Source organism: Perognathus longimembris, chromosome 21, assembly GCF_023159225.1.
Source record: "Perognathus longimembris pacificus isolate PPM17 chromosome 21, ASM2315922v1, whole genome shotgun sequence".
In the NCBI taxonomy this organism is placed as follows: domain Eukaryota; kingdom Metazoa; phylum Chordata; class Mammalia; order Rodentia; family Heteromyidae; genus Perognathus; species Perognathus longimembris.
This window is the reverse complement of record NC_063181.1, coordinates 8,367,072-8,387,009: the sequence shown is the minus strand read 5'-3', so window position 1 is coordinate 8,387,009 and position 19,938 is coordinate 8,367,072. Positions and strand designations below refer to the sequence as shown.

The 19,938-nt window shown below is 44.8% G+C and overlaps 1 protein-coding gene across 3 annotated transcripts in view; it reads left to right on the top strand.

The window, feature by feature from the left end:
• Window positions 1–7,796, top strand: part of Ppp3cc (protein phosphatase 3 catalytic subunit gamma) — a 56,624-nt gene extending 48,828 nt beyond the window's left edge. For all 3 annotated transcript variants that reach the window (XM_048330891.1, XM_048330889.1, XM_048330890.1), the window contains exons 12-14: window positions 578–675; window positions 5,986–6,015; window positions 7,304–7,796. In XM_048330891.1, coding sequence (XP_048186848.1) covers window positions 578–675; window positions 5,986–6,015; window positions 7,304–7,464 — 289 coding nt within the window. In that variant the 3' untranslated portion in view covers window positions 7,465–7,796. The remainder of the gene's footprint in view (window positions 1–577; window positions 676–5,985; window positions 6,016–7,303) is intronic.
• The last annotated feature ends 12,142 nt before the right edge of the window (window positions 7,797–19,938 follow it).

Sequence of the window (19,938 nt, the reverse complement as noted above, 5' to 3'; positions counted from 1 at the left end):
GGGATAAAGGCATTTGAAAAGAAAGCTAGATATGGATTTAGAGTAGCATGTTTAGGATTGAAATTTGGTATTGGAACTGTAGATCTTCAGTTGACTGCAGGCTGAACCACACTTCCGTGTTGAAATGACTGACATTGTTCTGGAAAACATTTGCTTGGTACTAGCCTAGACTTAGTGAAATGTAGGTAGTGAGTGGTGTAGTGTTGATGGCAGAGCCAGATTGCCTGTGTTTGACTCTTTCTCTTATCAGTATAATACTGTGTTGTATCACTGTGCCTCCTTTCCTAGTCTTTAAAATGCAGATAATAGGACCAAACTCACAGGCTTGTTAGGTGGGTCAAATGGAATCATGCATGCGAAATAGCACCTAGCTTTCAGGCCCTCTGATCAAAAACAAAAGAACTGGATGATTGCTTAAAATTAGCATATTTCAGAAAACCTTTTCTGCCTTTGATTCAGGGTGAAGGGAGGGAAACCTATCCTACGGTGGCTTGTTTTTTAACCTTCCTTAGGGTCACTGACTTGCTGAGCAGTGTGGTTCCCTGGTATTAACCAGGGCTTCCATGTTCCTTTGCAGGGAAGAGAATGAGAGTGTGCTGACTCTCAAGGGCCTCACTTCCACAGGCACACTTCCCCTAGGTGTCCTCTCAGGAGGAAAGCAGACCATTGAGAAAGGTGAGTAGGGGTGCCCCTTCCGTGGAAGGTGTGCCCCATTACCCAGCAGTCAGTCAATGTTGCTAGAGACATTGGCTGTCCATCTGGTGGAAAGATGACTCTTTGTACTTCCCTCTCCTATATACAAAAATCAACTCAAAATGGATTCTAACTTAAATGTAAATGGTAAAACAATAAAACTCTTAGGAGAAAGTATGGAGAGTAGCCATTGGGGGTGGGAAAAGCACCTTTAGGACACAAAAAGAACTAGTCTTCAAAGAAAAATGAATAAATTGAATCCATTAGAATTAATTTATTTTCATGAAAATACTTGATAGACATGGAAAAGGCAAGCCACAAACTTAGAGAAGACGTCTGTGATACAAATATCTGACAAAAGACTTGTACACAGAATATATAAAGAAGTACAAATGAGAAAAAATAAAAACTTTAAAAATGGTTAAATGTTTTTAAAAGGCATTTTACAAAGTATATCAGAGTAGCCAATGATCATATGAAAAAGATGTTTGCCACAGTTATTCACCTGGAAAATAGATATTAAAACCACAGTAAAATATTACTGTATAGCCAGAATGGTTAGTTTTAAAATCTGAGAATACAAAATGTTGGTGGACTTGTGGAGAACTAGACTATATATATGCTGATGGACTTATAAATTAGCTTAACCACTTTGGCAAACTGATAGGCAATAAAGCTAAACATATACCTACCCCATAACACCTAATTCCAACCAAGAATATCCAGAAGAAATTAGCACACTTGTCCAGCAAAGGCTACACATAGAATGTTCACTATAGATTTTTTATAGTAATTCCAAACTAGAAGCAACCCAAATATCCTTTAATAGTAGAATAGATTAGAAAATTGTGTTATATTCATGTGATAAACTATCCATCCATAAAAATATATATTATTGGTACATATAGCAACATGATTGAATCTCAGAGTTTATGAGGTAATCTAAAAAGTTGAGACACAAAAGAGCACACAGCTTGTGTGATACATGACTAATCAATCGGAAGAGAATGAGAACAGTGCTTCCTCTGTTGGGAGGCTATTCATTCAGAGGTCTGGGCACAGGGACTTCTTAGTGTTGGGAATTTATCTTTCTATAGGTAGATACCTCTGTATGTGTGTGTGTGTATTGATCTAGGTGGTAGTTATACATGTGTAAACTTAACTGATTTGTGCTATGAACCTCAGATTTGGGCTCATGATATATTGTGGATATAATGAGAATGATTTGGAAGAATTAGAGTTTCTCAGTCAGAGTTTTTGCCTCTGCCTGCAGCCAACATCTTCTCCAGTGTTACCTCTTTAGAGTATTAGTTATAAAATTCCCTTGCCAAAGGAAAAGAAAAAGAAAGCCAACACAACTACAAATTTGACTGCAGAATTCCTTGCAGCCAAAGAGAAGAAGAAAGCCAGAAATAAAGAGAAAACAAATCCACAAAGACTGTTAAGATAAAAGAACAATCAGTTTTAAATTGGACCAAGTCAACATTGAATACTTCTGTACTATAAATGGTACTATCAAGAAAGTAAAATGGGGCTGGGGATATGGCCTAGTGGCAAGAGCTTGCCTCGTATACATGAGGCCCTGGGTTTGATTCCCCAGCACCACATATACAGAAAATAGCCAGAAGTGGCGCTGTGGCTTAAGTGGCAGAGTGCTAGCCTTGAGCAAAAGGAAGCCAGGGACAGTGCTCAGGCCCTGAGTCCAAGGCCCAGGACTGGCCAAAAAAAAATGAAAGTGAAATGACAGTCCAAAGAATATGTGAAAATATTTGCATCTAGAAAATATGGACTCTGAAAAATAAAAAGCCCTCATGCCAGGCGCTGGCTCACACCTATAGTCCTAGCTACTCAGGAGGCTGAGATATGAGGATTGCGGTTAGAAGCCAGTTCAGGCAGAAAATTCCAGGAGACCCATATCTCCAATTGATCACAAATAAATCCAGAAGGTAGAGCTATGGTTCAAAATGGTAGAGCACTAGCTTTTAGCTAAAAAGTTCATGGTTGGCCCAGGCCCTGAGTTCAAGTCCCAGGCCTGACCCCCCCCCCAAAAAAAAAGCCCTCACAACTGGAAAATGGGTAAAGAAATTTAATTAACATTTTCCCCAGAAACATACAAATGGCATACAAAAATGTTTGAGATCATAAGACATTCAAGAAATGCAAATGAAAACCACAGTGAGATACCACTAAGTCACTAAAATGGCTATGATTAAAAAAAAAAAAATGAGGCTGGGAATATGGCCTAGTGGCAAGAGTGCTTGCCTTGTATACATGAAGCCCTAGATTTGATTCCCCAGCACCACATATATGGAAAACGGCCAGAAGTGGCGCTGTGGCTCCAGTGGCAGAGTGCTAGCCTTGAGCAAAAAGAAGCCAGGGACAGTGCTCAGGCCCTGAGTTCAAGGCCCAGGACTGGCAAAAAAAAGAAAAAAGAAAAAGAAGAGGGGGAGGGGGGGAGAGAGAGGGGGAGGGGGAGGGGGAGGGGGAGGAGGAGGAGGAGGAGGAGGAGGAGGGGAAGGAGGAGGAGGAGGAGGGGAAGAAGGAGAAGGAGAAGGAGGAGGAGGAGGAGGAGGAAGAGGAGGAGGAGTCAGGTACTGGTGGCTTATATGTAATGCTTAGGAGTATGAGATCTGAGGATTGTGGTTTGAAGCCAGCCTGGGCAGGAAAGGCCATAAGCCTCTTATCTCCAATAAAGTGCTCAGAAAAAGACCGAAGTAGTACTGTGTGAAGTAGTAGAGTGTTGGCTTTGAGCAAAAGAAGCTAAATGACAGTGCCCAGGCCCTGAGTTCAAGCCCCAGCACCAGCCCAAAGAAAGCAAGTATTGCTGAGTGTACCTCAGTGCAAGAGCTCATATCTAGCATACGTGAAGCCCTGGGCTTGAGTTTGAGCACCGAAAAAGAAATTTGATGAGGTATATGGAGAAGTTGGGTCTCATACACTGCCAATGGGAATAAAAATGATATAGTTCATCAAATGATTTAAAAGGAGTTACTAGATGGGCCAGAAATTGTAGTCCTGGTTTTGCATCCTACAGATTTGTATACAAATTCTTGTAAATAGCATTCTTCATAAGAGCCCCAAATGGGTACAAGCTAAATGTATATCATCTAGATAAACACAATATACTATAGCTAATGGATACCACTCTGCCATAAAAAGGGATGAAGCATAAGTTCCTGTGTGAACACACGTGAACCTTGAAGACATTGTGTTAAGTGCAAGCAGTAATGACAGTATAAAGACAGAACGTGGAGTTGTAGTTGACTAGCATCAAAGGTACTGCTGAGGGAGCAAAATGAGAAGTGACTGCTAGTGACTTGGGTGTTCCTTTTGGGAGTAAAGAAAATGTTCTAAATAGATTGGGATGGTTGCATAATTCTAAAAGTATCAAAACCATTGACTTGTACACTTTAAACAATGACATTTTATGTTATGTGAGTTACATTCAGTAAAGATGTTAGTTTTATATTACTTTTTTCTTTGTAATATCCCTTAAGACAAGCTGCTGCCAAAAACAATTCTTTTTTTTAATTGTCAAAGTGAAGTACAGAGGGGTTACAGATTCATATGTAAGGCAATGAGTACATTTCTTGTTCAACTTGTTACCTCCTTCACCCCTTTCCCCCTTCCTCCCTTCCCCCCATGAGTTGTACAGTTGGTTTTCACCAAATGGTTTTGTAAGTGTTGCTTCTTGTCTGGGTATGGTATCTTGTCTGTTTTGTTTTTTTGCCAGTCCTGGAGCTTGAACTCAGGGCCTGAGCACTGTCCCTGGCTTCTTTTTGCTCAAGGCTAGCACTCTGCCACTTGAGCCACAGTGCCACTTCTGGCTTTTTCTATATATGTGGTGCTGAGGAATCGAACCCAGTGCTTCATGTATATGAAACGAGCACTTTACTGCTAGGCTATATTCCCAGCCCCTCTGAGTATGGTATCTTAACACCAGTAAACTCAGCACTAAGAAGCTAAGGCAGGAGGATTACTACCAAAAAAAAATACACATTTTGCCAGGTCATTTTTTAACTAATTAGACCAACACTGCAGAGTTCTTTTTGTCATTTCCTGACATTTGTATCTGCAATGCACTGTGGAAAGGCACAGTCACCGCCTTTATTAACAAAATTGCTACTGAATGAATTGATGAGTTCTGATGTTTCTTGCTACATTTAATTTTTATGTATTAAGGTTTTACCGTCTGACAGAACAGACAAGGACATTTAACTGTTGGTGCAAATTGCTTTAATTTCTTCAGTTTTCTCACCAAAGGAGGAAAGGGAGGGCTTCTTACTAGCTGGCCTGTTTTCTTGCACAATAAACAGAAGCCATGTAGGTTGTAATATAAAACTAACATAGGTTGTCAGCCTCTGCCATATCTCCAGTCCCAGAGAAGTACATCAATTTGTGTCAGAACTAAATAGTTCTATGCCTTTTCTGGCCTAACAGTGTACCCTTAGATAAGAAATAACTCCTCGCTTGTCGTCCATTTTTCTCTTCTAAATGCCAGGCTATTATTACTCAAAGATCACTCTTTGTTAACTCAGTCATTAAAGACAATTAAGCCAGGTACTGGTGGCTCACATTTCTAATCCTAGCTACTCAGGAGACAGATCTAGAGGACTGCAGTTCAAAGCTACCTCAGGCAGAAAGGTCCATGACACTATGTCCAATTAGCCAGCAAAAGGCTGAGCTGTAGGCATGGCTCAAGAGGTAGAGCACCTGGGGCTTGGGATATAGCCTAGTGGCAAGAGCGCCTGCCTCGGATACACGAGGCCCTAGGTTCGATTCCCCAGCACCACATATACAGAAAACGGCCAGAAGGGGCGCTGTGGCTCAAGTGGCAGAGTGCTAGCCTTGAGCGGGAAGAAGCCAGGGACAGTGCTCAGGCCCTGAGTCCAAGGCCCAGGACTGGCCAAAAAAAAAAAAAAAAAAGAGGTAGAGCACCAGCTGCTAGCCAGTGTGCGAGACTGCTGGTGCGTGCAGGCACACATAGGCACACACACACTTGCACTTGTGACATTAAATTATCGGCTAACTCATGGATACTTGGTGTCAGAACATAAACTAGAAGTTAGTTGTTTTCCACTAGAAATTCTCCCTACTTAATGTCTTGCTCACCCACCCAGTTTAGTTTTTCCTCTCACCAAATTTGGTTCAGTCCTGTTGTTTCTCTGACCCATTGAATTTACTATGGACAGAGTGGTAAGGGAAGCTCTGTGACGGGGCTGTTCGTAGTGCTGGGATACACTCATTCTTCTGTCTTTGTTTTTGCATGCTGCTGCTCCTGCTCTCTTACAGCTACAGTCCAGGCGATACGTGCCAAGGAAGGTACGTATGGCCACATTACTCGCATAGATGTGCTTGTGTGTCTGTATGCCGCTTTTGAAAAGTTGGTCAACATTTCCAATCTTTCATCACTTCATCACCAGGACTGTCCACAATGGGCATGAACATATCTGAAATTTGTATTCATTGGATTGACCTTCACCACAGGTCAAGTCTTTTCTGGGCTCTTTCACTTTGAGCACAATGAATGAAGCGCATGCAGCTGGTAATGAGACAGGTCAAGTGGTTTAATCCACTGTCCTTTGCACATACAAGGGCCATCTATTTGATTAGGAGAGTCAGACAAGCTAGCCACTCCTGACTCAAAAGATTCGCAAGAGCAGAAGCAGAAAGTAGACTAGAATATAGTTTGCTTCATTTCTTATTTGCCCTAAAGCAATTAAACTAAATTATCTTAAAAGTTTCTGTGGAGGGGCTGGGGATATGGCCTAGTGGCAAGAGTGCTTGCCTCGCATACATGAGGCCCTAGGTTCAATTCCCCAGCACCACATATACAGAAAATGGCCAGAAGTGGCGCTGTGGCTCAAGTGGCAGAGTGCCAGCCTTGAGCAAGAAGAAGCCAGGGACAGTGCTCAGGCCCTGAGTCCAAGCCCCAGGACTGGCCAAAAAAAAAAAAAAAAGTTTCTGTGGAAACATTTTAAGTAAAACTTTATGAATATGTGAATGAAAACCATGGACCTTCATAAACCTTTGTTATAAGTGTAATGGCTTTATTAGGAAGAGTGGTGTTCAAAGAAGAATGCAAAGTTGAATCAGGAAGACAATATCTAGAAGCTGTGTGGATGATTTTATCTAATGTTCAGCTCCTGGTTGTGCAAGATAAAAAGCTGTCCTTCTTAACACAAAGATTTTTTTAATGGTCAATGTGTTGTTTGTGCTTAAAGCAACTACTCTGTGTTTAACATGTTCTGTTCCTAGTGTTGTCTTTTTTCTAGCATACACATGTTTCTGGCCCATAGCAAAAACTTTCCCAAAGATATTGAGATTAAGAAAGAACTCGTTAGCTTTTAGTTGGGTCTGTTTCTGCCACAGTTGTGCCTGAGCTTTTTATGAAAATTTATTTCATCTGCCTTTTGAGCCTATTAGCAGTTATTTAGTTCAGGCTGATTCAATCGCTGCTGCCTGTACCGTCACCAGATAGGTACTCCAGAGCCACTTCTATGTGTTCCTCAGGGGGATTCTGTATTCTGGGCAACTTAGTTAAGTTGTTACTTCGGTGCTTAATTGAGCACTCTACACCCGCTTTCCTGTTTTTCCTTCATCATCAAAGGATATTCGATTACGAATAAAATCCGGAGTTTTGAAGAAGCTCGAGGTCTGGACCGAATTAATGAGCGAATGCCACCTCGAAGTGATAATAGGTCCGACGATGGTCCAATGAAATCAGTACCTACTACCCAAAGGAGTGGCCAGAGGAAGAAAGCCCAGTAATGACCCAATCCTGCCGCGGTGGATCGCGAACCGACAAACAAATGCTATTTATTATTGGAAAGTGAAACACAAATAACTCAACTAACTTAAACCTGGAGGTGCGTTCAGAATTCAGTCTGCATTTATTCTCTAAGAAGGTGAACATTTTATAAATTCTTTTAGTTGTGTTCAATATACATATATATATAAAGTGCATCTGTCTTGTTCTTTTCATCTAATTTTTGAAAATTAATCTGATTGTTATAGATATATATGTGAAATCTTGTTAATACATAAAAGAAACCTTCCCGTAATAAAAGGGCCTTGGAAACCTCAACCTGGGTTTCTGACTTTAACTAGTCAGCCTTTTCTCTTGTTTTGGGAGATTATCTTTCATTTAAGACTGATAACTTTTCAGACTCAGGGGTTTTTCCTTTTTCCCTTTCTGCGGGTGCTGTGGAAGAAGGACCTCTTAGATTTCAGTGACTAAAACTGCTTCTCTCCTGATGGAAAACTCAATAGAATGCCCCAAATGTAGTGATTTCAGGCTCCAAAGGGAATGTCTTCCATAACAACGTTTTGTGGTTGTTGAGCTTGAACTCAGTGTCTGGGTGCTGTCCCTAAGCCTCTCTGTGCTCCCAGGCTAGCACTCTACCATCTCTACCACATGAGCCACAGCACCACTCCTCATTTTGAGTGCTTAATTGGAGATGAGAGTCTCACAGGGACTTTTCTGCCTAGGCTGGCTTCGAACCATCACCCTCAGATCTCAGCCTCCTGAGTACCTAGAATTATAGGTGTGAGCCACTATCACCTGAGAAGGGTTTTTCTTTTTTCTTTTTTTTTTTTTTTTGGCCAGTCCTGGGGCTTGGACTCAGGGCCTGAGCACTGTCCCTGGCTTCTTCTTGCTCAAGGCTAGCACTCTGCCACTTGAGCCACAGCGCCACTTCTGGCAGTTTTCTGTATATGTGGTGCTGGGGAATCGAACCCAGGGCCTCATGTATACGAGGCAAGCACTCTTGCCACTAGGCCATATCCCCAGCCCTGAGAAGGGTTTTTCTTAGAGTTCCTTAAAATGTGTCCATCTGTCAATAGACATGATCATTTTAAACTCCCCTTTGCAATTTGGAGGAGAAAGATTTCCAGAAGCTTTAGCAGTTATCAGATTCTTTTTTTTTTTTTTTTGGCCAGTCCTGGGCCTTGGACTCAGGGCCTGAGCACTGTCCCTGGCTTCTTCCCGCTCAAGGCTAGCACTCTGCCACTTGAGCCACAGCGCCGCTTCTGGCTGTTTTCTGTATATGTGGTGCTGGGGAATCGAACCTAGGGCCTCGTGTATCCGAGGCAGGCACTCTTGCCACTAGGCTATATCCCCAGCCCTATCAGATTCTTTTGTTTCAATTTTGAATCCAAGTGGCTTTAACTCATCTGCAGCAAAAGTTGTATTTGTAACTCTTTCCTAAATGCCCTCTCTAGAACCTTCAACAGCAGGAAACATTGATGCTCTTCGATGTTATGGCATCAACCCTGCATATTATCCTCCCGTCATCCTTCTCTTTTTTTGTGTCAATACTTCTGAAACCAGCCGGGGCAGTGAGAACTGATGAGGGCGTCACAACCCCTGCTGTGAAAGTCTCCCGAGGACATTGAATAAGTGATTTCCTGCCTCCTAGAATGAAAGGCCTGTCACCTCTTTGCTGAGATGTTTCTCCATTTTTTTAGTGTTCATTACATTGAATAATGTCAGCTTTCATTAGCATATTTCAGAATACAAAAATCAAGGGTTCTTACAGAGTTACTTGAATAATTTCCATATATATATATATATATATATTTTTTTTTTTTTTTTGTCAAACATGGGGCTTGAACTCAGGACCTGGGAGCTGTCCCTGAGCTTTTTTTTTCTCAAGGCTAGCACTCTACCACTTTGAGTCACAAGTCTACTTCTGGTTTTTTAGGTGGTTCACTGGAGATAAAAGTCTCACAGACTTTATTGCTTGGCTGGCTTCAAACTGTGATCCTCAGATCTCCACCTCGTGAGAAGCTAGGATTGCAGGTGTGAGCCACCAGTGCCTGGCTATCCTTAGAGTTTTCATTTTGTTTGTTTTTTTATGCCACAACCAACTAGTGAGGGAAAATTTTGGAATAATGTTTGTGTATGCTTGATCACAGGTGCATCACAGGTGCCATGCCATGGTACTCACTAATCAGCTCTATAAAGAATGTAAAAGTGGGGGTTGGGAATGTGGTTTAGGGGTAGAGTGCTTGCCTAGCATGCATGAAGCCCTGGGTTCCATTCCTCAGTACCACATACACAGAAAAGTCTAGAAGGGGTTCTGCGGCTCAAGTGGTAGAGCACTAACCTTGAGCACAGAGAGGCTCAGGAACAGTGCCCAGGCACTGAATTCCTTAATGTCATTAGAGATACAGAAATCCATCATTGAAACCAGTAGTGTTTCTGTTGGTAGTGTCAAGGAAATCAGAAACCAATGTGATTTTGTTTGTTAAAAAAATTAAATAGGGGCTGGGAATATGGCCTAGTGGTAGTGTGCTTGCCTCGTATACATGAAGCCCTGGGTTCCATTCCTCAGCAGCACATATATGGAAAAGGCCAGAAGTGGCACTGTGGCTCAAGTGGTAGAGTGTTAGCCTTGAGCAAAAAAGAAGCCAGGGACAGTGCTCAGGCCCTGAGTTCAAGCTCCAGGACTGGCAAAAAAAAATTTTTTAATAAAATAAAGAGGGCTAGGAATGTGGCTTAGTGGTAGAGAGCTTGCCTAGCATGCATGAAGCCCTGGATTTGATGCTCAGTACTACATAAACACAGAAAACTAGAAGTGACAACCAGGCTCTGAGTTCAAGCCCCAGGACTGGGCAAAGGAAAAAAAAAAAAAGAACACCCTTCATTGGGCTGAGGATGTGGCTTAGGGGTAGAATGCTTGCCTAGCATGCATATGAAGCAGTGGGTTCGATTCCTCAGTACCACATAAACAGAAAAACCTGGAAGTGGAGCTGTGACTCAAGCGACAGAGCTCTATCCTTGAGCAAAAGAAGCTCAGGGACAGTGCCCAGGCCCTGAGTTCAAGTCCCAGAACCAGCAAAAAGAAAAAGAAAACTTACTTTATTTTTGTATACCTTTTGCTAACAGTTTCCAGTTTTTCCATAACAGAGATCAAAGTGTTCTTGAGAAATAGAATCCACCTGCATGAATTGTTGCTAATTAAAAAAAGAGAGGATATTGTGAAAGGAGATGAAGAATCTCTTACTGGTTGTGAACAAAATCTGTGAAAGAAGGGAGAAAAAGTCCTATGTAACTGTCTTGAAAGATTATTTTTTCATATACTTGTATTGTTAATATTAAGGTGTTGTACAGAGGGGTTACCATTCCACAGTTCATTAATGCATACATTTCTCTTTTGGGCAGTGTTACTCCTTCCTTCACTCCTCCCTAGTTTCCCCCTCCCATCCTTGCCCACAAATTCCCTAGTTCATTTTCCACATACTGTATACTGAGCACTACAATTGCATTCATTCCCCTTCCTCCCTCCCTTTCTATGTCCTCTTTATTCCCTGAAGCAGAAAAAGGAAAAGAAAACAAAGCACATGCAAACACCACCACCACCACCAACAACAACAACGTAAATAACCCAAGATGGTCATTTTTTTTTTTTTTTTTTTTTTTGCCAGTCCTGGGCCTTGGACTCAGGGCCTGAGCACTGTCCCTGGTTTCTTCCCGCTCAAGGCTAGCACTCTGCCACTTGAGCCACAGCGCCGCTTCTGGCCGTTTTCTGTATATGTGGTGCTGGGGAATCGAACCTAGGGCCTCGTGTATCTGAGGCAGGCACTCTTGCCACTAGGCTATGTCCCCAGCCCCAAGATGGTCATTTTTTAATATTCAGAGAATTAGCCACCAAGAATTTTTATACCCTTCTATCCCCTAATCCTAGTGGTAGGGGGAACAAAGCAAACAGACAAACAGAACATGTCTGGAAACCTCACGTGTAAAAAGCAGTACCCATGATAGATTGTGGAGGAGTCCTTACCCCCTCTTTCTTTCCCTGTCCCATGCTTTCACGGTCTGCAGGTAGCAACCACTCAGCAGGCAGGAGCCGAATCGTCATGCGAAGCTGATCAGAGACACGTTTAGTAATGTCTTCATTATCTTCTCAAAAAGACAAAACAAGATAGTATGATAAAGCATGCTTGATAAATGGGAGTGGCACAAAATGGTATTTTACAGGGGCTCTCAGAGTACAAAGTCCAAGTCAAGAAAATCTGAGGGGCTGGAAACATAGCTCAAGTGGTAGAGCGCTGGCTGGGAATGTGTGAGGCCAAGAGTTCGGTTCTCAATACTGCTACACTGAAAAAGAGGGTGGGGGAGGGGACTGAAAACCTGAATGAGTTTAAGATAAAACAGTAAGAGCTTTTTTTTTTTTTTTGCCAGTCCTGGGCCTTGGACTCAGGGCCTGAGCACTGTCCCTGGCTTCTTCCCGCTCAAGGCTAGCACTCCGCCACTGAGCCACAGCGCCGCTTCTGGCCGTTTTCTGTATATGTGGTGCTGGGGAATCGAACTTAGGGCCTCGTGTATCCGAGGCAGGCACTCTTTCTACTAGGCTATATCCCCAGCCCCAGTAAGAGCTTTTGGCGAGAGTTAGACGTAGATCTGTTCAGTTATAAAAATAAAAATATTTTTTCTGTTGTACAGAAATCCATGCATGTGTTTTGACAAGTGTGCATATGATCCATATATCTTCTTAAAGTGATGCTCTCCATGAGTGTAGCTAGTCATTTGTCTTGTTTGTGTGAGACCCCAAATTCAATCTCCAGCAACACAAAAATAAATACAATTTAAAAGTAAGGCTCTGTGCTGTGCACCTATGACTCAAAACTGTTAGAACAAGTCCTGAGTCTTACTTAGCACTCTATTGTAACAACAATGCTATTTCTTCCCTTCAGACTTCATTGGAGGTTTTTTAAAACATAATTTCAAATGTTTTACTCTCAACAAACATTTCCAAGGTGGCTGGATGCCTACCCTGGGTTTGCCCTGGGATGACTAATTCTGCCTAGGGTCATCATTCCAAACAAAACATCTTAATTGCCAAATGCTGCAGCACGGACATTTTCAAAGCCTGTCTTATTGCATCTTTCCCCTTATATTCTGAAGGTGCCAAAAAAGTACTTTCGTCTTGTTCTCCTTCACATTAAGGTCCACAGGTCCTCTTTTTTTTTCTGAAATTTCTTCTGTTTAGGAAAACAAAACCACCCCCCTTCATACTTTAGTTCCCTAGGCATGTCTCAGGATTCCTTTGTGAACGTCTCTGAAATGCATTTTTGATGGCATGCCAGCCTCGAGGGGAAAAAGCCAAGCAAGGCCAGGAGGCCCTGAGTTCAAGCTCCAGCCCTGGCACCAAAGAAAAGGAAAGAAATACCATTTGGACAATGACATTTCACCTGGAGTGGTTTCCTGGTTTGAGTTACATACATGGTTGAAATTTTAAATCCATCTGATGACTATTTTTTAAATAAAAATGTTAAAGCTCATTTGACAAATTCATAACCATTTTTATTATTTTATTATCCTTAAGTAGTTATACAAAGGAGTTTCAACTTCAGTATGTTCGTTTATGAGTTTAATACATCTTGATCAGTATTACCTCTTTCATCATTCTTGCCTCTCCCAACCTCACTAATCCTCACATATTTTTTTAATCTGATCTCTGTAGAGCAAACATAGCCCACCAAAATTGTGTGTGTGTGTGTAATAGATTGTTACAATGAAAACTTCCCTTTACATCTTCAAAGTGACAGTTATATGGACAGACACTGCAGATTTGTTGGTCTTTTGTGAATAATTATTGACCAGCAAAATGAACATTGCTTACTATGCTCTGATTGACTTGATTGATATGACTCTTTTCCTGGGGGTGGGGGGGTGGGGAAAGAGTCTGACTGTCAAGAAACATTGTTCATATCCTTTGGTTTGCATTGGCATTGCCTTTTCTGTTCTTTCATGGTCACCATTTAGTGAAGCAAGTTTGTCAAGGGCAAACATTTACTTTCTTGCCCTGATAACTTGCTGATTTCCTGACACTTTTAAAAGTAGAAAAGCTCTTTTTGTTTGGTCAATATAATATTATTATTATTTAATATAATTAAGGAGCAAGAGTAAGGTTTCTGAAAATAGCTTTGGGGCCTTTTTCATCTTGAGACAGCTCTTTTCTTAGGAAAAGCACTGTAAGCTGTGTTAGGTTCAATTGGGCGAGCGTTCCTTGGTCTTTAGAGCAAGCAGCTCAGAATGAGGGAGACTGAAGTCTCTTCCCTCTACCTTCCCTTCTTTTATGTAACTATTCTATTGTAACCATCTCCAGAATTCTTGACTATACCGTTTCTATAAATAGAAAATTCAAGCTCTTGAGAGTTGAGTTTGTGCTTCCTGATCTGTGTGGTTTAGGAAGCTTGCCTCACTCTGATTTATAGTTCTGTGTTGTTTTATTGTCAGGGTTTTCTCCCCAGCCCTTGTACCGAAAATTACTTCCTAACCCATAAAGACTTGCTGAGACAGCATTCTAGAACCCCCCAGTATTTAATCTAGTTGGTATAGTAACAATGGAACCCAAGTTTCTTTCAGCTTTTCTTGTCCAGGGAGAAAGCAATCCCAGTGTGTGAACCCAGAGCTCCAGTGCTGTGTATGAGACTCGGATGACCTAAATTACTTGTGGTTGTAACCATGAGTTCCATCTTGCTTGGTACCCAATCCTCATCTCTCCTGCAGTCTACCCCTTGGGAAGGAAACAGCAGCCAGAATGGGCCGCACAAGAGACCGAGGAGGGTCTGGGTCACATGGAGGACAGCTCCTAACATGGTGTTGCTACAGTCCCTTCTTGACCAGAAGCTTCTAGAAAAGCCACAAGAAAGAGCAGATGAGTGTAAGCGAAGAAGCCTGTACAGCTGACAGACAGGGTGGAGTCTGTCTTGGTGAACTGCAGTCATGGTAGAACTTGATGCCATTAACAGTGTGAGAGAGGGACCCCATGATCTTGGGGCTTGGGAGCTGCCCTGCCTCTATCTAGCCAGCCAGAGTGAATGGGGTCAGTGTTAGCTGCCTTCGTCTATGCAGTCACAAAGGAAAAGATGATACTGAGAGTATATTCCCTCTTGGGAGGCCTTGGCCTCACGCCCCAGCAACCGTGGCAAGACTGGTAAATAACACCTTTGTGTGAGACAGGGTTATGCATCTTCTCTTCAACACCCTCATGACAAGTCTAGGTGGCTTCAGGTCAAGAAGCAAGGACATGAACACAGACCTTTCAGCTGAACAGCTCTGAAGTAAGGCCGTGACCACTGCCTGCCTGTAAGTTCTTGCCCACCTTCCCTTCACCCTTGGCACGAATTTCGGTGTACCTCCTCCCTCCCCTCACATGTCAATGTAGAGCAGGTGTTATAAGGAGATGGCCATCCAGAGGTTTTACCTGTCGCAAGCCCTTTTTGAAGATACCATAAAAAAAAAGCCTCTTTTTTTTTCTTTCTTTCTCAGTGCTTCCTCAGCAGTAGCTATTTTTCCTCATAGAAATGTCACTAGATATTTTCCAAGAAAAGATCCTGGTTTTGTTTTCAGGATGATGAGGTGGTTTAGCTGGTGGTCTAATTTCTTTTAAGGTTCTCCTGAATAATGGACGTTTGTGCTGTATCTTGCTTTCAATTATGTTAAAGAGAATGGTTGGAGTGTTATTTATTGGCAGAAGTTTTGTGTGAACAACAAAAAGTTTTGTTAGATCTTCCTTATTGTAACTTGGAAGTCATCTTTAAGATTAAAAAAAAGAAGAAGAAAATAGCCTTAAAATTGAATAACTTTCTTGGCTCCTTGTGTCTTTATTTCCTGGTGGAGGCACTGGTACTTGGCTCTGAACTACTTACTAATTCCAGAAGCCAAGGGAAAGCCTGGCTTTTGATGTGTGGTCTGCTCTTTGACAATGCTGAGGAATTCCTTCCCAGGGGAGAAGGCTTCACAATAAAAAGCCTTCTTTCCCTCACCCACCAGTCCTTCAAAGGGCTTCAGCTGCTGCTTCCATGGTTCTGTTTGTCCCTACTCAAAACCCACTCTCTTGCCCCTGGCTTTTTCTTCTTGGCATGTTGCCTACCACTAACTCCTGGTAAATGCTCTGTTCCTTCTATAACTTCTCCAGTACTCCTTGAAGGAAGGAGAGACAATTCAGAAAGCATAGTCGTTAACAATGGCTAAAAATAGGTGGTTATTATAGTAGTTTAATAACTGCGTATGAATCTAACAATAGATGTGGATGAATTACAACTTGAAAGAAGGTCAAAGAATGAGCCAGAGGGGAGTCAACGTGGATAGGAAGTGCCCAGACCAACCTTTCAATTCCTATGAAAAGTAGAACCGTGTGAGGTGTGGTAGATTCAAATCGAGAAAGTGCCCAGGCCTGGAGACAGAAGTCTACATGTTATGGCAATAAGGTGGGAAGGCTAAGTCCAGAATTACTAGGCCTAGATGGCAATTTTGATCTCAAATGTAGCCACCGTAAGGTCCATGGTACAGTTTACAGGACAAAATGAGCCCAGATTCCTAATTGCACCAACGCTGAATATGTAGTTTGGGTTCTGCCAATCCTGGTGGCGTCCCGAGTTAGCAATGTCCTTTCTCCTTTTGCTAAAATAAGCTGAGGTCATATTTGCCCTCTTTACAATGTCAGGGAAAACTTAGGAGCCTAGAATGAAAGATTGAAATGAAATTCATATTGATCCATCTAGAGCTAGATGCAGTTCCCACCCCACAATATTGGATGGTCTTGGGGGGGGGGTATTGTTTTTTAAATCACAACGTTGAGATTTTAGAAAGAAAAGGTACTTAATGTTAACAGCAGTGGATTGGTCACTTAAGAGTAAGTCATCCTGTTCATGTTAATGCAGTTAGGGAGAAAGTTTGATACCGACTTCAAGCAGGTGGGATGACAGATTATTCTTTGTGTGTCAGCCAGTCAGCCCTCTGTCTCCATAATCTCAGTGTACCTGCGCTGGGAAGGACCGTGGAGGCAGACCTCGTTTCTCAGCCTGTTTCTGTGCACCTCACTGTGTCAGAGTTGGCTTGGCTTGGTTTCCCTCTCAAGTCACCACCTACCTCCCCTTGTAAAGTCAGCTTCCTAAAGGGCTGACCGTCACTTGCTCTTTTCATCTTTCCTGAGAACCAAAAGAGCTTCATCACACTCTGTTCTAAAAGGACGCCCGACCTGCGCACGGAGCTGCTTTGCTTGTCCATCCAATGGGACAGACGGTGGGAGATGTCGGGGTCCAGCTTCCTGGAGGACAGTCTGGGCAGACTGGACAGTTATCTCCTTTGGGGTTTAATATGATTGAGAGCCCTGGATAGATGCCCGTCGTATCCTGCATGTGCTGTGGAAAGATGTGTGCCAGACACACCTGGAAGACTCATTCTCTACTTCCACGGAGTTCCACACAGCCTTGCTGGCTGGCAGGCTCCACGCTGCCCGGACCTGACCGGCACTAGGTGGCTTTTCACTCGCAGTGATCCCTTGTCTCCCAGCAACTAAGCCCTTGGATTCCAGATGGTCCAGATGAGGCCACTGTCAGGGCAAGTGGGCCTTTGAAGTCCCCAAGTGGCTCCCTTCGCTTTGCTCCCCTGCTTGCCTCCCTTCTCATCAGAGGCTGGCCCAACGAGGGCCATCAGGAGGACTTGGCTGACGGTGCTGCGGGACTGGAATCAGGAGAGGACCCCGGAGGAAAGCTGGGGCCCAGGGGACCAGAGGGAGTGCGGAGCTGGGGCTGGTTTCGGGGGACGCAGCCCTTCTGGTCTGCAGGAAGAAAATGCTCTTCTGAGAGCCCAAATAAAAATGAACTCAGGGTTCCTCCAGGGAAAAGAAAGGGGACCGCGGATGCCCCTCCTTTAGCTAATGTGAGGGAAGTGGCATCAGCGCAGGGGAGGTCTTGGGGTGACTCATCCGAATGGCAGCTCCCAGCACTAAAGAAAGACTGGAGAAATGAGCAGCTCGCCTTAGGGGAGCCCGGCCTTCCCTTTCTCCTCTGAGAAGTAACTTGAATTCTTTGCAACCTACTGGCCTGCCCTTCTCTGGTCCAGAGGAGAGAACTACGTCAACGCTCCATTTCTCCTTCCTGGTGACACACTACCTGCTGGTCCCCCTCTGCAGAAGGAACCCTAACTTGTGTTGCTAGTCATTTGAGTCAGGCCCCGGGATGGTGACTGAGGAGAGAGAGCCCCGTGGGGCGATGTGCAGGGAACAGAAGTTGGCAGCCTCTGTTGGGGTGGGGATCCTGGTGACTGGAACCAGATAGCTAGGAAAAACAGCCCTTATGTAACTGTGTTTACGAAGGCTCAGGTGGCAGAGAGGGCCCCGTCAGAGGTGGGCAAGCAGCAGTCTGGTGGGGAGGGAGGTCTGTCTTTGGAGGGCATGCAAGGGGGCAGTGCACAGGGTACAAGAGCTCTGCGCTGCTGCTGGCCGAGCGGTGTAGTCAGGCCAGCCTTCCCCAGCTCTGCCTGGCCCCGGGGAAGCCGCGCCAGCTGTAGCGCAGGCAGACAGCGTGGCACTGAAGCTGGGGGGAGGAGTTGGGAAATCAGATACCTGGTTCTAGGCCGAATCACCAAACCTTGCTACTTTCCCACCCTTCATCTGTTGTTCAGAGAGGAGGAATTCTCTGTACATCTGGGTAGAAAAGAGGACTCTGTTGTTTCTTATATTCCCCCCCACCCCCCGCCTTGTGATCCCAGCTGTTCTTTGTGAGGCCAGCTGGGTACCAAGGGACACTGCAGGGTTCCAACCTGTAAGCCCAGCTGGGCCCAGGCCTGAGTAGACCGTTGAGGAGAAAAGCAGCCCAGGGAAAGGCTCCCTCCTCTCTTCCTCCTCCCTTCCAGCTGTTTTCTCATAGAGGTGAAACTGGTAGCTAGTCCCCAGCTCCTTGCCCATGGTTGAGTTCTTCCTTTGTGAGAAACAGGAAGCTGGGACCTTTGGAAGCTCAGCCAGCACCTTCTACATTAAATATTTATCTTGGAGTCCAGGTCAAAGCCCTAGAATAAGCGAAGCTCGATGCTGGTGAGGGGTATGGCCAGGATTCCTGGTGTTGGACGATCTTCAACTTCACCAACTTTGGAGAACAAGGAAGAACATGATATGGCTCTTCTTAATGCCAAGGACCCTGACAGGTGGGAAAACTCAGACTAGGGAATGGACCCTTATTTTATTCCCCTGGAAGGGAAGGGGCCTGGTACTAAGGTGTGGGCAAGTGTCTAAACTTCAGGGGAGGGGCTATGTGCTTCTGCCCATCCTCTGTGAATGAGGTCCTGGAGCTCCGGTGGGCCCTGACCATTTACTCCTCTAGATTCCTTTAGCTTACGTAGAGACTCAGATGCCTGGAAGGAACCTCAAAGGTTCTTCTCTCCTTCAGCCCTCTTCAGTGCTGTAATTGCCTTTGTACAAATACCTAACAACTGCAGGCAGGGAGCCATGTCAACTTTGAGTCTTCCTTGGGTATTTTGGACATAACTTGTGCCCATTTGTTTCTGGGCAGGGCAGCCACACTGCAGCAACCTCCTCAGCCTCACTCTCCAGTATGATCTTCCAATGCAACCCAACAGCTTTGTTCCCCCCCACACCCCCATCCCCCAGAACAGCTCTTTTCTCTACATGAGAATTGCGGGCCTTGTCTCCATTTCTTTTCTTCTCAACTTTTGAGTTGAGGGAACATGGCAGCTGCAGGCACCAATTGGACACCCAATAGGTATCCAATAAAAAAGATGATCCTATCTTCATAACTGATCACTGATCACTCCCCATAGGTGTCTGAAATGGATCAGTAAACAACTTACTGCTTGGTGTGTTGGGGGCTGGGGCCCCCCCGGGGGGTACACCCTAAAAGGCTAGAAGTACTCCAGGAGGTTTCCACTGTCAGTAAACCCTCAGGCAGCACCTCACTTTTCTGTCCTAGGCCCTCGTCCACAGGCTGGGGGAGGAAGGGAAGGGAGGGCACAGCGGTGTTTGGGGGGGCAGTGGGCGGGGCTTTGGGGACTCGGGTCAGCACAGCGGGGGGGGGAACAGCGGAAAAGCCCGCGAAATCAAAACAAATGTGTGGGAACACGGAGACCCTTCTAACCTCACCCCCGCCCAAGGGACCCCACCCTCATCCTCTGCCGCTGTGGGGCGCGCCCCACAGGCCGCCTCGCGGCTCCCCGGGCCCGCCCCGTGCTCGCAGCACGTGCCGCGGCACCCGAGTTACACGCGCGCGTTTGCACGCGGCCCGGTGTGCGCTGGTGCACGCAGGGACTCCCCGAGTTCCCGGGGGCCGCGGGGCCGGAGCCCTCGGGCGGGCCGCCAGCCCCACGCTCGGGAACTCCCGGCTCCGGGCTCCCCCCGCCCCCCACGCCCCCTGGAAAGGTCGCTGGAAACTCTGAGCGGCCCCGGCCGGCCCCCTTCCCGCGGCCCGTCCTCAGGCTCCCCCGGGACCCTCGGCCGC